General features: G+C 41.8%; 1 protein-coding gene across 1 annotated transcript in view; it reads left to right on the top strand.

The window, feature by feature from the left end:
* The window catches only part of LOC108902762 (cAMP-specific 3',5'-cyclic phosphodiesterase 4D-like), a 35124-nt gene that overhangs the window by 15610 nt on the left and 4262 nt on the right, over positions 1–15252 (top strand). The window contains 13 exon segments of the mRNA XM_018704757.2: positions 1638–1829; positions 2618–2659; positions 4055–4091; positions 5699–5772; positions 5855–5904; positions 6275–6387; positions 9380–9473; positions 12785–12957; positions 13045–13143; positions 13722–13886; positions 14083–14182; positions 14297–14451; positions 15104–15226. Coding sequence (XP_018560273.1) covers positions 1638–1829; positions 2618–2659; positions 4055–4091; positions 5699–5772; positions 5855–5904; positions 6275–6387; positions 9380–9473; positions 12785–12957; positions 13045–13143; positions 13722–13886; positions 14083–14182; positions 14297–14451; positions 15104–15226 — 1417 coding nt within the window.

Genomic DNA, 15252 nt, shown 5'->3' with positions numbered 1-15252 from the left:
ACTTCTTTGTGGCAGAATTTAGGTCAGAGAGGAAGTGGATGGTCAAGTCAAGTCAAATTTATTTATATAGCGCCAATTCACAACAGAAGTTATCTCGAGACGCTGTACATATAGAGCAGGTCTAGACGTACTCTTATCTTATAAGATTACAGAGAAAAACCCAACAGATCCAACAGGTCGCTGGTTTCAGGCTCGTCTGCGATCAGCGGCGTCAGCGTGTCCTTGAGCAAGGCACAGTGTAACTGAGGGAAATCATTTCTGAATAATTTCTTTGTTAATAAGCTTTAACTCATCACTACCCTCACCTGTATGAGTTCAAAAGTCAGGTTCATGTTCTGTGTTTTAGCGCTTTGCTCTTTTGTTGTTTTGCTCACTGTTTTATTTAAAAAAAAAAAAAAGTGTGGTTCAAGGGAAATTTTGGGTAAATGAGGAGTTTATTGAGTGAATGTTGACAACACTGAACCCTGAAATCCAGAGCCTGCAGACTGACCTCACCCTGATTGGAAGGATTTCAACAGGATTTAATCAGGTCCAAGTCTTAACTGTGAGACTGTTTGACTGGATCCAGCAGGAAAAGGCAGATTTTAGAAAATAAATTCACTTTCATTTTGATCATGCAAATAAAATTTTAACACTGACGCTCCTGTACATTAGGCACACAGAGGGGTGTTGTTTGGTAACAGGAGGAGCCTTTCAGTGTGGTGGCTGTGATGGGGTGATAGTGGTGGTGGTGGTGAAAGGGTGGGGTGGGAAGGTTGTGGGTAAGCGAGCTCGACTGACGTAGCATGCAAGAAGTCAGTGTTGACGTCATGCGGAGACAGCAGAGGGTGTGAGTGTGTTTGATTGTGAAAAACGAAAGCGAGTAATCACAAGGTCACCTGTTTTTAAAAAAAGATGCTCCGGAGAGAAAATCTGAATCACACCTTTTCATCCTGCGACTGAGTAGAAGTTGCCTTTTGTGATTCTTATTATGGTTTTTCATGCCGATATTTTTATACACACTGCTCATGTTTCCCGTCATCATCGTTTTACCTGCCTTGTGTCTCGTATGTAAAAAGCACTTTGGGACATTTAGACCGTTGACTTATGCATACTGTACTTTCAGGTCCATTCATTCTGACGTGGTTTTATCACAGCTTGTTGTAGCTCATCATGTCTTTATCTCAGCTTTCTTATCTCTGTCTCCATGTTCATCAGGCCAGTCTGTTGTATCAGACTATCATTTTTCATTATTTTAAAGGAGTTTGTCCTCTCTGTGTGAGGATGACCCCAACGTCAATGCTGCATTTGTTTCTTAATAACCTGATTTTTGTTTTCTTTACGGCACATCATATATGTTTGGTATGCAAATTAAGTTCATTATTAGAGCCAGTAATAGTAGCAGTAGTAGTAGTTTCCATAAGAGCAGTACTTGTAGTGTGTTAATAAAAGCAGTAGTACTAGTGGCAGCATGTGTGATGGTACTGTTAAAACAGGAGTGGTATCAACAGTTAGCATTTTGCATAATGAAATTAAAATAATAATGAAGTGGCCCAGAGTAGCAGTTCTGTCTGTCTGGCTAATTAGCAAATAGAAATGTCTGAAACAGTAACAGTAGTATTTATGTATTTCTTCTTCTCTCTCTATCTCTCTTGTAGTTTTGATGTGGAGAATGGCCTGTCGGTGGGTCGCAGTCCACTGGACTCTCAGACTAGCCCGGGTTCTGGTCTGGTACTTCAGGCCAACTTCCCCCACAGTCAGCGCCGTGAGTCTTTCCTCTACCGCTCAGACTCAGACTTCGACCTTTCACCCAAAACCATGTCCCGCAACTCATCCACTGCCAGCGACCTGTGAGTATTTCATATACACATACCACCACACACGTACAGCCTGAAGCCTTTACTGTTAATGCTGCGTTTTAGTTGGATCAGAGGGGAAATCTGTTGGTTTGCTGCTCAGCACAAAAAACAAAGAGGCAGCTCTTCTTCCAGAAGAAAGAGCTTTCTGATAGCAGCAGATGAGGGAACACATGAGAGACCATGATATACTGATGTTTAATATGTTTTTTTTATATTTTATTTATTCACTGGGTCCAGACTAGGTGCTGGATAACAACAGTCACTCATCAGATCAAAACTCCACAGTGAAAGATTATTATTTGTAATAATAAATTTAATTTTAAATGACTATTGCCACGCTTTCTAAAAGAGAGAATATTATTACAATGAGATGTATGTGGTGAATCTGTCTTTTATTCACAGCAGATTTTGTATTCAGTGACTTCATTTGGCTTCAAATATACATCATCAGATCAAATTGTACCACTGCTGCTACAGTAGAAAACACTGGAGGAATTTATTGTCTCTGTATTTATTATAAACCCATCCAAGGTCCTGCCACTCTAAAAAGTGCATTCATTGCATCTGACTTCAAGGAGACTTTTGGTAGCAGAGCAATCAGATTCAGTTGGGACGTCCAACTAAAGCTCAAACTACAATCTGAGCCCAGAGCCAATTTTTCCTCCAGTTTTTGCGCGTTCATACAGCTAAAGGTTTCTCTGTGCAGCCAGCAGTGTCTTTGAAGCTAGAGTGTAAATGAGGCCTCGACCACCAATAGCTGTCACTCCTTTGTTTTGAAGGGAGGAGGGATTGAAGCATTGGGAAGTCAATTGGCTACCTCGGTGAGAACAAAGTGTGACGACTGCTGTGACTTTCTGTCTGTCTCTTTGAGCTGTGCCATGTTGTCATGAGTCAAACCCACCACCTCTAGCACCCACCCACCTGACCTCCCCTCACCTTTTCCTGAGCACAACCTTGAGACGTTCAACTCCAGAAGCATCACCACTGCAAAGTTTTTCTCTAAACAGTCCCAGCAAGCATTTGACAGGTGGTGATCTGGTATCACACACACTTGAAGTGAACCCACGGGCAGTACAAACATTTGCCAATTTGATAATAAGGCACAGTAATAAATCACATTTGAATGGCTTTTTGATATCTGGGTTTTCAGTGCAGGCAGAATTTGTCATATCTGTCGTCTAAATGTTTGCTGGACAGGGATGTACAGTCTGACTTTGAGTGTTTTCACTGGCAGCATGGATTTATTCTGAGGTCTAGATGGTTATGAAGTGCATGTTGAGACCCTGAATCTTCCTGAGAGACGCTGGTTTCCCCAGCACTCACTGCATGAACACTGCTCCTCACCTCTACACAGTTGTAGCTATACAAACATATATCTTGGAGGCTTTATGCAAGAGTAGACTTAAATCTGCATGAAGTGATTTTTGACTGTAGGTTATTATGTTGTCATGTCATGGATTTCTACTTCATTATCTTATATAGCATCTCAGTAGGAGATAAATTTCTAGTCAGACAGTGAGGATTTCAATATTGACTTGCCTTTTAGCTCTCACTTGTCTTTTTTTTGCTATTGCACGTTGGACAGGTGACCTACAGTCAGCTCATCTAAGCTTGTTTCCTGGAAACCATCACCAGTGGTTTTATATAGTGACGTTAATGAGAATCATAAGGCCTGGAGAACCAAAACTACAAGCTGAAATCTGTAATTTGACTCATTTAATTCAAAGTTAATGCTATAATCTCAATAAATCTCACTGCATAGATGCTATATTGACAAATGTTTTGTTGCTGTTAGTCAGTGTTAGACTTTGTTTAATTTCTTCCTCCTTTTGTACCTCTTGGTCTTTTCCACTAGACTTCACTCATATTTAAACTTACAGTATTGCAGCAGTGGATCTATGTATCTCCCTGCTGAGGTTTAACTCTAATCTGCATCTTTGCCTCCAAGAAATAGTTGTATAACTAAAAAATATCTCCTCTCCTTATATCCACTCTGATATTTGAGACCAACCACGAGTCTCAGCCCACTATAGTATCCCTATACAGTCCTCTTTAAGACCCTAATGACAACAAACTTATTTGTTGTCATTATTTGTGTGTTTTGAGATCCCATGAATCACTGGTGTTTCCTGAGCTGCTCTGCCACACCTCTGCCCCCCGCGCTCACATGGCTTTTTCACTGGATTTTTGTCTGTGTTTGTCTGTGGTTTTTGCAGGCATGGAGAAGACATGATAGTGACTCCATTTGCACAGGTTAGTAACATTTACACAGGACCAAAATTTACTGACCGAATTTGTCAAGTCAGACAAAGACACAGAATCTGAACACAGTTAATGACTTAAATTGATTTGATTTTAAGTTGTTTGAACTCTCTTAACTCTGAATAATAATAACAGTAATAAAACGTTATTTCCATAGTTTGCCTGTTAGGTAACGTGACATGAGACACAAAACAAGGTGTGGTGTAGGCTTGAAAGCCTCTCTTCACCTAGAGGGTATTGATTATTACATGGTTATATTAGAGCCATTTTCATTAGGATTTACTGCGTATGAACTTAATTTATATTGTAATATCCCAGACCATTAACTCCTGTCGGCTCTCATCTTACAAACTGAGGAGGCTCCCATGTATTTGTGTTAAGTCAGAAATTATTTCCTCTGACAAAAGTGTTAATGTTGCCAGAAAACACTGGATAGCCAGATTTGTCTGATGAAACGTTACTTGTTGTTCTCCGCTCTTCTGTATTTAGCCTCCGCTGCTCAGTATTGTGGGTCTGTCCAGACAGTCCACACAGCTTCCCACTGGCCCTTACTCACCGCTTTGAGAAATAAGAGATGGTTCATTTTTCACAGAAAACACCCACACACCCTCTCTTTGTACTGAACAGCTTGTTCTGAGTCTTAAATTGTCACCACTGTTGGCCCATTAACACAATCTGTATACATGTTATATTTCCCAACTGCAATATTCAACATTTACTTCCTCCACCTGCAGTTGGAGCTTAAACTAATTTATTTTTACAAAATGGAGTTTAGAAGCTTAAGATCAGAGAAGACTCAAGACTGTAGGAAGATATTTAGATATCAGTTCCTCCAAAGTGATTGTACAGAGCAGCTTTGACCCACATCGATCTGATTTATCTGTAAAAGGCCAATTCTAGGTCACATCTCTGCTGCAAAACAAGCTGACGGGGGCATCGAAATCCAGAGCAAGAACACACGTCAATTCTGTGGGATTTTGAAACCCGAGAGCTTTAACATGCCTACTCTTTTACATCATAAGTTTGGAAACCAGATTGATTTGATGACCCCACTCGAGTAGTAGTGTCAGTGACACTTGACTAACAGCCAATAAAGCCTCAAAGCCGGGAATAACATGAGCAGATCCATTTTAAAGTCCAACCTATACTTGATTAACTTTTTTTTTTCATTTAAGACTTTTAAATGGTGACTTGTTTTTACAAATAACACCTTGCATTTGTGAGAACAGAAACTTGTCTTAATGTTAAACCTTGTGTTGGTAAATATTTCTGTTTTTTGGGCAGTGCGGGAGGTTTTTCAGACATTTTCCAAACAGCCACAGAATGGTGCTAAAGGACCAAAATGATCATGCAAATAAAATAAATCTTTATCATTAATTTATCACATGCTAACATGGCGTTGCTTCACATCAGTGAAGTAGCTCATGAGCAGTAGAATCAGCACTCATTAGCGCCTGAATGAAACAAAGCACTAGTGAGAAATAAAACTATATCTTCATTCTTGAGGCAGAAACACTTTTTCTAATATTAAGGAGGGACATGTCTCAAGTGTCTCGACCCAGACCTGGTCTTACCTTCAGTATTTTTCTTTTCATTAGGTTCTTGCCAGTCTGCGAACGGTGAGAAGTAACTTTGCTGTTCTGACACATCTGCAAGATCGCGTGGGAAACAAGTAAGAGCAAGAAAACTCAGTGGACGACCACCTTGTTGTTCTCTCGTCATTTCACTAACACCTCACCCGCCCTCTGTTGCAGGCGGCCGTCAGGCAGCAACCAGCCGTCCATGTGTAAGCCATGTCTCGCAGGTCAGTCAGAATTTTCTTCTTTCTATGGAAAAATTGTAATAAAAAAGTCACAAACTGTAATTTTTTGTTTAGGGGGTGTAAATGTAGTTTTTTACTGAAGACTAGCTAATATTTAAATTAAGTTTTATTTGTAAACAAGGTGGTACATTTTGTTTGATAGTAGTATTCCACAAATCTGCATGATTTTCTTTTTTTGGTACCTTTGGTATCATCATAATGTTTAAGGGTTTTTTTCAATTTTTTTTCCAACATAAATACAGCTGGGGAACACTTGACGTCTCAGAAGTGTCCAAATATTACATAACATTTACCTCCAATAATATCTGAGTCAAAGACTTTCACTGATTTGTTTGACCACTTGCCCTTTCAGAGGAGCCTTATCAGAAGCTGGCGATGGAGACCCTGGAAGAGCTGGACTGGTGTTTGGATCAGCTGGAGACGCTGCAGACGAGGCACTCCGTCAGTGAGATGGCGTCCAATAAGGTGAGGACTCATTCGACCTCAGACAGACTCTCTAAGAGGTCTGTGAAGTTGTCTCCAAACATTTTATAACAGATGTTAAGGCCCCAGTCCTCTTAGATATAATGCAAGAGGGGTAATCCTACAAGGCGCTGCCAGAGAGTGTGTCACAGTTAGGTGGTTGAAACCTGATCCTCCTTCCTGCAACGTTAAGTTTTTCAGATGATGCCAGTCACAAAGGCATTAAAGCTCTAAATTCACAAAGAGGTGAAGTCCTGTAATGGCCACGTTAATGCTGTAAGAATATTTAAGAAGATAAGAGATAAATCTGTGCACGATTAAACTCACATATATTAATATATCATTCGTGTATCAACAGGCAGGGAAAGAGTCAGTCTCTTACTTGTTTTGGGAGTAATTTATACTAAAAATAATTTTATAATCTGTGATGAATGAGCAGAGCTTCAGTTCTTTTGTCATGACAACAATGCCTGGTTTTGATTCGAGCCTTCAAATATGAATCACATGCAGGTCTCATGCTTCACGATGTGATGTTGTAGCTTCTGTCCATGTGGTGCAGATCAGCAGTTGACAAACTGCCACTAATTCCTGTTTATACTTTTTAGAAAATGTCAAATCTAAACCAGGTATGAGGGGAGAGTGTAGTTTGATGACACATGCAGCTGCAGTGTGGTCATGAATGTGAATGTTCAGGTTGATGAATGGCGTCCCCCGCCGCTGAAAGAGTTAATCAGCATCTCCCTCGCTTCACTCCTTCCTGTTTCTCTCCACCATCGGGCTTCTACACTCAAAACCTCCTCCATCTCCCAGTCAGCCAATCAGATTCCTCTCCTCCACCCAGCCCCTAAAATCAGATCAATCTGATTGGACAGAGAGGAGGGGTGGGGGCAGTGTGTAGAGGAGGGAGGTGGGGAGGGGGGTTCCTCACGGTCTCTCCCTCCCCCTCCCCGTCTCCCTCTTTATGTTTCTCATTGACAGCGTGTGATAGTAGTTGGGTGAGCGACTGCAGTCACACCCTGTACTTGCCCCTCCGATGACAGACCACATCCCCAACCTCACCCTACCCAACCCCTCCCCTCCTATCTGACCCCCCCTCCACCCTCCTCACCTCCAGGACAGCACATGGAACTGTGGGAACTTTTATTTCCAAGTGGTCTCCTTTTCATGCTCAAACCAGAGCAGATCACAGCCCGACACTAAAGCCGAGGAAAACTTGTCTTGCTCTGTCGTTTTTGGATTTTTACCAACTCCAACATCAACATGCGGGGGTCGACATGCCTGTGTCGGCACTCTGGGTTTGCCTGTGGTGGAGACTTAGACAGGTGAGCGAGACGGAGCGCTGCTGGCTCTACCTTGTTTACGCTGGGATCCATTGATCAGCGGTGCAAGCTTGGCAGGGGGGAGGGGTTGAATGCTGAGTGAGCTTGCCTGGTTGGATCTGACTCAGGTCTGGGTCTACAAACAAGGTTGTAGAAAATGTGCGTGTGTGTCTGTGCATGTATGTATGAGAAACAGCAACAAAGGAAAAAGGGGCAAAGACATGCATGTTCGAGGGAGCTGCTGTGATGATTTTGTAATGTCAAACAGATTCTTTAAAGCTGTGGCTCTGTGTGTAGAAGCAGAAATATATGCTGCAGGTTATTTGTAAATATATTTGTGTTAAACAGGGCGAAAGAAAACCAGACACATGACAGAGGAAGCAGTTGTGTTGAGCGGCTACAAGTAAACCAGACAACCAGCAGATTATTATGTATCATATCAGTATGTTATGTGTCTGTGTGTGTCCAAATGTGTGTGTGGAACCACTGCAGCATCTCTCTCTCTCTCCCAGCCACCACGTGCCAGGGCTGTTATATAATCAGTGTGGAAGCTACCGCTGCGATAACACTCATGGGGTGGGAGGGGGCTGAACCCTTTTGTTATTTAAAAGAAAGTTTATTGGTAAAAATTTAGTGCTTCAATTCCTTCAAACAACACAGTTAGCGATATTACAGCTTGTCTTCTTGTTTTTTAGAAAACATAACAAGTAGATGTATAAAAACACCCAGCACATTTCACTTCATCTTTGAATGCATTTTTCAGATGGGTAAATGTGAACTGTGGGATGTATAAACAGAAATAAATGTGTTGTAACTTGAAATGACACCGGGTCTGTGAGCATTAATACAACCAGGTCCCAATTCATAATTTTCAAACCACAGCAAAGATGATGCAGCGTCTTGTGTTTATAAAGTTGTGTTACTTTGTTCCTCAACAGCAGAAGAGTATTTTTAACAATATACATTAAACATGTATTCAATATTGTTTATGTCTCCTGTTTCATTGTGCATGCATGTGGGATTATATTTATTTTAGCCATTTGACATCGCATGGCACAGTCCTCACCTCACAGCAAGAAGGTTTGAACCCCAGTTCACCCGGGGCTTTTCTGTATGGAGTTTGCATGTTCTCCATGTGCCTGCATGGGTTCTCTTTGGCTTCCTCCTACAGTCCAAAGACATGCAGGTTAGGTTAATTGGTGACTCTAAATTGCCTGTAGGTGTGAATGTGAGTGAGTTTGTTTGTCTCCATATGTCTACAGAGTACCCCACCTCTCGCCCAGTGCCAGCTGGGATAGGCTCCAGCCCCCTGCAACCCTCAGAGGATAAGTGGTATAGACACTGGGTGGATGTTTGACATTGCATCTAATTCTGTACTTGTCTTACATATTTTCTTTTACATGTACCCTTTTTTATATGTGTTTCACACTGGACTGGAGAAATGACGTATAAAAGCAACATGGAGGTCACATATAAATGCACATACAGAATAGCTGATGTCCACCATCTGAAGGCAGATAGTGGAAGAGTGCATACCATGATGTTCATTCTCTTTCATAGTTTGTACCGCTGTTAATTTCGCTGCGCACCTTGTCAGTGTATGTCTGTTAATATGTTCATCTGCAGTTCACGTGGACTGACCACATCTTTGTATGTATTTTCTTATGTCCGCACAGTTTAAGAGGATGCTGAACCGTGAGCTGACGCAGCTTTCAGAGACAAGCCGCTCAGGGAACCAGGTGTCGGAGTTCATCGCGAGCACCTTCTTAGGTGAGTTTTCAATGCCTGACAGAAATGAGTGAACACATGAGGAAGGAAAGTCTCAGCATTAAGAAAAAATGTTTAAAAATTATAATAATAATCCAGTTTTTTGATGGAAACATTCAGTTTCCAGTTTATTAGGTACACATAGCTAAAACTAGTGCAGTATAATACAACAGCCCTGCAATAAGTCCTTCCTTCATGAAGGTTTTAATGTTCAGTTGAGTGGTGTTGATTCTAATTTATCTTCATTTTGGTGGCTGGTGTCTGTTGATCTGTTATAGTGAGAGATGTTTCTAATGTTTAGTCATTGATATAAATGGGTTGGACAACAAAATAAATTAAAAAGTGACCTTGTGTATATTATATTTTGTGTTATATCAGACATGCCAGTGAGGTTTGTGTGTCTGTTGCTGCCCAGCTCTTCTAACATGAAGAATCTGATTTGCATAATTTCATCACCTGGCTTTATCAAGTGTTCTGCTGACAGAATTAATTTTATTGTATTAATTATATGAGAATTACACCAAACTGACCTTCAAAATATATGTTGGCATGTCATCCAGGAAACACGAGAGAAAAAAAAAGGAAAAAAATGACTTTTAAAAGTAAACCAAGAAGAAGCGAAGGATTTCTTAAGTAAAGACAAAAGAGGAGAGAAGGATTCAAGGAATAAAAAAAGGCTGAGCTGGAAGAGGAAATGAAGTGATGAAAAAAAGATTTGAAGAGCGGTGGAAGAAAAATACAAAATACAAAAAGGCTGATTTTGAAGGAAAGGGGGTGAAAGAGGGGGATTTGTGAAGGAACGAGAGGAGATTTTAATATCTTAAAGGCACAGAAAGAGAGATGGAGGGTGGAATTGTGAAGGGAAGGAAAGATGGAGGGGAGATTTTCTAAACTGAAAATATGAAGAGAGCTTGTTTCTAAAGGAAGAGAAAGAGGAGAGGATTGTTTGCTAAAAGGGAGGGATGGAGAAGGTGAGGATTTGTCCTTCCTTAAAAGAGAAGGAGGTGCGGCGACAGACAGCATTCCCGGACACACTGTGTGGCGTTGTCGTAGCAACAGGGTGCAATATTATTAGACGGCGTGTTGCATCAATAGGAGGCTCAGTCTTCAACAGCCCTGCCGGCAGGATGGAGGTCCAGCCGAAAGACGATGGAGCTGTCAGTCAGATGCCGGTTTGATATGAGCGCCTCGGCGTCAAGCCCGGCTGCGTCTGGAAATGAACACCATGGTTTTGGGTGTGAGGAAGAGGAGGCACTGTGAGAGAGGTGAGAGAGGCCAGACAGCGCCTCGCGTGATACTGCCACTCAGGTCGCTCTGCATCCTTATGGTGGTGGTGGTGGTGGTGGTGGTATTTGTATCTGGCCTCAGATCTGGATATTATTCGGGGCAGTCGTTCCTGCTGTGCTGATAAATGTACGTGGACGGAAAATACTGTGGATGGTGTGTGGACGTGAGGTAAAGCAGGCTGTTTGTGATGTCAAAACAGGATTATCTTTTTCTTGGTTTGTACAAAAACGGATGAGTCATTTTCAACACAGCCGTATCTGCTGGGACAGCACCTTTTGTGTCAACAAATCATATGGAGATTATGTCGATACTGTCGGTGGAAATGGATTACACGCTCTACTGAGGGTTGAAAAAAAAAATCTCCAGCCTATAAACATTCTCAAAACCTACATTTGGAAAAACATGAGATGTGCTTCGTCATCAAGCTCAAAACAATGCTGAGCTCCTGAAAGACAGGTTTTACCCATCATCCTTAGCTTTCTACTGCTGGTATTCTGCATCTACTGCCATATAGTGGGTAACATAAGCTTTATACAGCTTGTGCTCTGACAACATAGCAATATACTGCTATTTACTGCATGATTATGCCTGTAGACATTTCTGTTTGTAAGTGACCTTCCAACCATGGACTGTATACAGTGTGTAATGTACACATAAAAACATATAGCTTAAATTTGAATCTATTTTGATTTGGCAATTAGATTTTCCTTAATAAAAAACATCAAAAACATTACTGATTGTGATCCACAGCAGTGATGCAAAATCCAGTTGTTCACAAGGTTATTTATACAGATTCAGACTGTAAGAGACACACATGCCCGAATTAGACACACTGTTGTGTTGAAATGATGAAAATTCTAAGTTTATCTTCATGTTTCTGTGTGATGTTTAGGCGAGTTTGAGGATCTGTATGTGAGACCAGCTCTGTTTAACAAGGCAACACTTACAGTACTGTTTACCATACCACAGAAAGACAAGCTCATTTTATTACTTCATGCTGAGGTAATAAATGATGTACGAATAGATCAGATCATCTGTGATCAGCTGATGTGAAATGTCCAGTTCCTCACTGATTGTGATTTTATCAGATCAGTTGTAGTGACAGCAGTAGTAATAGCTGAGGTACAGTTGTAGGTGTAATAGTAGTGGGAGTAGTAACTGCAACACCACTGAAACAGGAACATAGGTTTTTAAAATCAAAGTTTGTTTACAGGTCTTGTAAAGTGTGACTGCACATGTGAAAAAGCTGGATGTTTTGGCTCCAGAGGGAGCTGTGTGAAATCATTTGGGTCTGAGGACTACTAGGTTGAAAATGGAAAAAAATCTGGGTTGTGGTGTTAGAAAGAAGTGAGCTCACTGGACGCTTGTACCCTCAATCCATTAGCCTCATGTCTTCCTAAGGCAGCGGATAAAGGCTACATTAGCGGCTATTAGCATAACATGCCCAAATCTCCAGATGATCTGTCAGCGGGATATTTGCATTGTGGGTACTGTAGACAAGAAAAAAAAAGTAGATATCAACACAGCAGCAGTATTAGCAATATTACCCACTCATCGGTCCAGACAGTGCCTCTTCAAATTGTTGTCCACCAAAGCCAGAGAACAGTGAGGTGAGGCATTGTTGCCATGTGACCAGTACCTCACGTATGCAACATATAATTTGTACAAATTGTTGATTCTAACAGCCAGGTGCAAACAACAAACAACATGTGCACAAGGAAGTGGGCATGTTTCCCAATCAAAGTAAATTTTGGTCAGTTTAAGAGGTGCTCAGATATTACAGCAAAATCTCTGTAAGAACAGGCGTCCTGTGGGGATAGAGACAACAGCAACAAAAGAGTTTCTCCCACTCAATAAAAAAAGAGTAATCAAGTGTAAACCAAGTAAAATGTGCCTTTTTAAAATTTCCTTTAGACAGAGACGGGTGCTTACATAGCTCATCAGTTAAGGTTTCGTTCAGCTACAGACATAATGAACCACATATAAATCTGGCCCTGACAGTGTGTGTCTGTGTGTTCACGTTGCAGAGAAACAACATGATGTGGAGATCCTGTCTCCACCTCCTAAGGAGAAGGAGAAGAAGAAGAGGCCAATGTCACAGATCAGTGGTGTGAAAAAGGCCACGCAGAGCCCCAGCTTAGCACCCGCCTGCATCCCTCGCTTTGGAGTCAGCACACCGCACGAGAGTCTGCTGGCCAAGGTGGGTTCACGCTTGCACACACTCACACAGGCAGAAACATACACACAAAACACTTCGCCTCATAGATGTCTCGTTTTACCTCTCCAGGAGATCGAGGACATTAATCGTTGGGGTCTGGATATTTTCAAGATAGCAGAATTTTCCGGAAACCGCCCTCTGACGGTGATCATGTACTCCGTCTTCCAGGTAGGAGGACCCCTCAGCTAGAAGTCTGTTCACTTCACCAAAGAGGAGAAACAGGAGGAAAATGTGATCCATTATAAAAGTTTTAAATTAAGTTTTTCAAATGTGGATCAATTAAGTTAATTTTAAAGCTGCTATGTTCATTTTAACATCAATAAAACGTGTTCTCTGCTATACTCATGTCAAACAACAACATGAAAACAATGGTCACTCGTAGTAATAAAACTACAAAGAATTGTCTCTGGCATTTGCAGCTCCTCCTGGCATTACAGAGCTTTATAGTGAGTGTCAGCTCAATGTTTAGCTGTTGGGTCTGCAAATTACTATTTTAGTCATCTTCAGCCACAGCAGGCAGCTGTTTTCAGCAGGAAAAAATCTCAAAGAACCCACCATACACAAGCTGTGGATTTTTAGGAAAAAAATCTGCTGGTTGCCAAAATTGACACTGTTACAGGCAAATGTATGGCATCCTGCCCGGTCATTAAAATCAACTGAAACCTTTCATGCCACAGTAAAAGAAAAACAACTCTCTAATAATAGTTATTTGACGTTGGTGTGACTCTGGTTCTTTGCCCTGCCAGGAGAGAGACCTTTTGAAAACCTTTAAGATCCCAATTGACACCTTCATCACATTCATGATGACCTTGGAGGACCATTACCATGCTGACGTAGCTTATCACAACAACATCCATGCGGCTGACGTGGTGCAGTCCACCCACGTCCTCCTGTCCACCCCTGCTTTAGAGGTGAGCGAAGGAAGCTGTTGTTGTACCCTCTGGTATTTTAGGATATAGCCGTTAATCACAACAAGCTCCAGGGCTCTGTCTCTGACTCCTGACTTTTGACCTCCAGTTTTTGCTGAAAATAAGATTAGCTACAATATAATATCAGGGTGTTGTTTTGAAAGGATGTGTTGCGTTGTCTGTCCCTTGTCAAACCCAGGCGGTGTTTACAGACCTGGAGATCATGGCCGCTCTGTTTGCCAGTGCCATCCATGACGTTGACCACCCAGGAGTCACCAACCAGTTCCTAATAAACACCAGTAGGTTGCACTCTGTGTTTGTCCACATCTGACTGGGGATATGAGCACTGATTCAGAAGGCTACATGAGCTAGGATTACGTTTAAGGTGTCCTGTTCAACTTACATCTCTGCAGGTTCGGAGCTGGCGTTGATGTACAACGACGCCTCGGTGCTGGAGAACCACCACCTCGCCGTGGGCTTCAAACTGCTCCAGGAAGACAACTGCGACATCTTCCAAAACCTCAGCAAGAAACTGAGAGACTCCCTCCGCAAAATGGTGATTGACATGGTAAGACCGCTGCAGTTCCTTCACCACATGTTGATTTCCTTTTCATTCGACCTGTATCTGAACTGTGGCTTTACTGTATGATTTTTACGGGTCATTAAAGTTTGTGTACAGTAAAAATATGCTGACACAGCAGCTTAATCTATCTGGTAACACCCACTTTGAAAAAACTGCTGGCAAAACATCATTAGGAGGTTGTTGCATGAGAACACAGATAGACAGTTACAATTGATGGCTGGTTACAGCTTTGTTTTTCCACCCTCAGCTGGATGGAACAAATAAAAGTGGAAAGAGAGCTGGGAACACACACATATAAACAAGAGAAAAGGACAAAACACGGCAGTAATGGCAAGAGTATATGTGTATGGAAGGACTTATCACATTATGAGAAGAGGCAGAACAATTCCATTATTTAATTGATGCTGTTGTAGCTTGTGTGTGGTTTGTTAAGATGTGATGTTGACTCTAGTTGCTGTGGTTGTCAAGTTTCACGTCTGAGTTTTGGTCAAGAACTTCTGTCTGAACACTTTCAATTTCAAAGAAACACTGCAACACATTCAGTAAAACACTTCATGTACACACTCACTACGTTCCTCAGACCCAGTGAGCCAACCAGTGACTGAAGCTGTGTCTGTGTTTGTGCTGTGCTCTTCAGGTGCTGGCCACAGATATGTCCAAACACATGAACTTCTTGGCCGACATGAAGACGATGGTGGAAACCAAGAAGGTGACGAGTCTGGGAGTCCTGCTGCTCGACAACTACTCTGACCGCATTCAGGTGAGAGCTCCCCCTGCTGACAATGA

The sequence above is a fragment of the Lates calcarifer genome, linkage group LG17 (genome assembly GCF_001640805.2).
Source record: "Lates calcarifer isolate ASB-BC8 linkage group LG17, TLL_Latcal_v3, whole genome shotgun sequence".
In the NCBI taxonomy this organism is placed as follows: Eukaryota; Metazoa; Chordata; class Actinopteri; family Centropomidae; genus Lates; species Lates calcarifer.
Note: the sequence above shows the minus strand (reverse complement) of the source record. Positions and strands in the feature narration are given on the sequence as shown.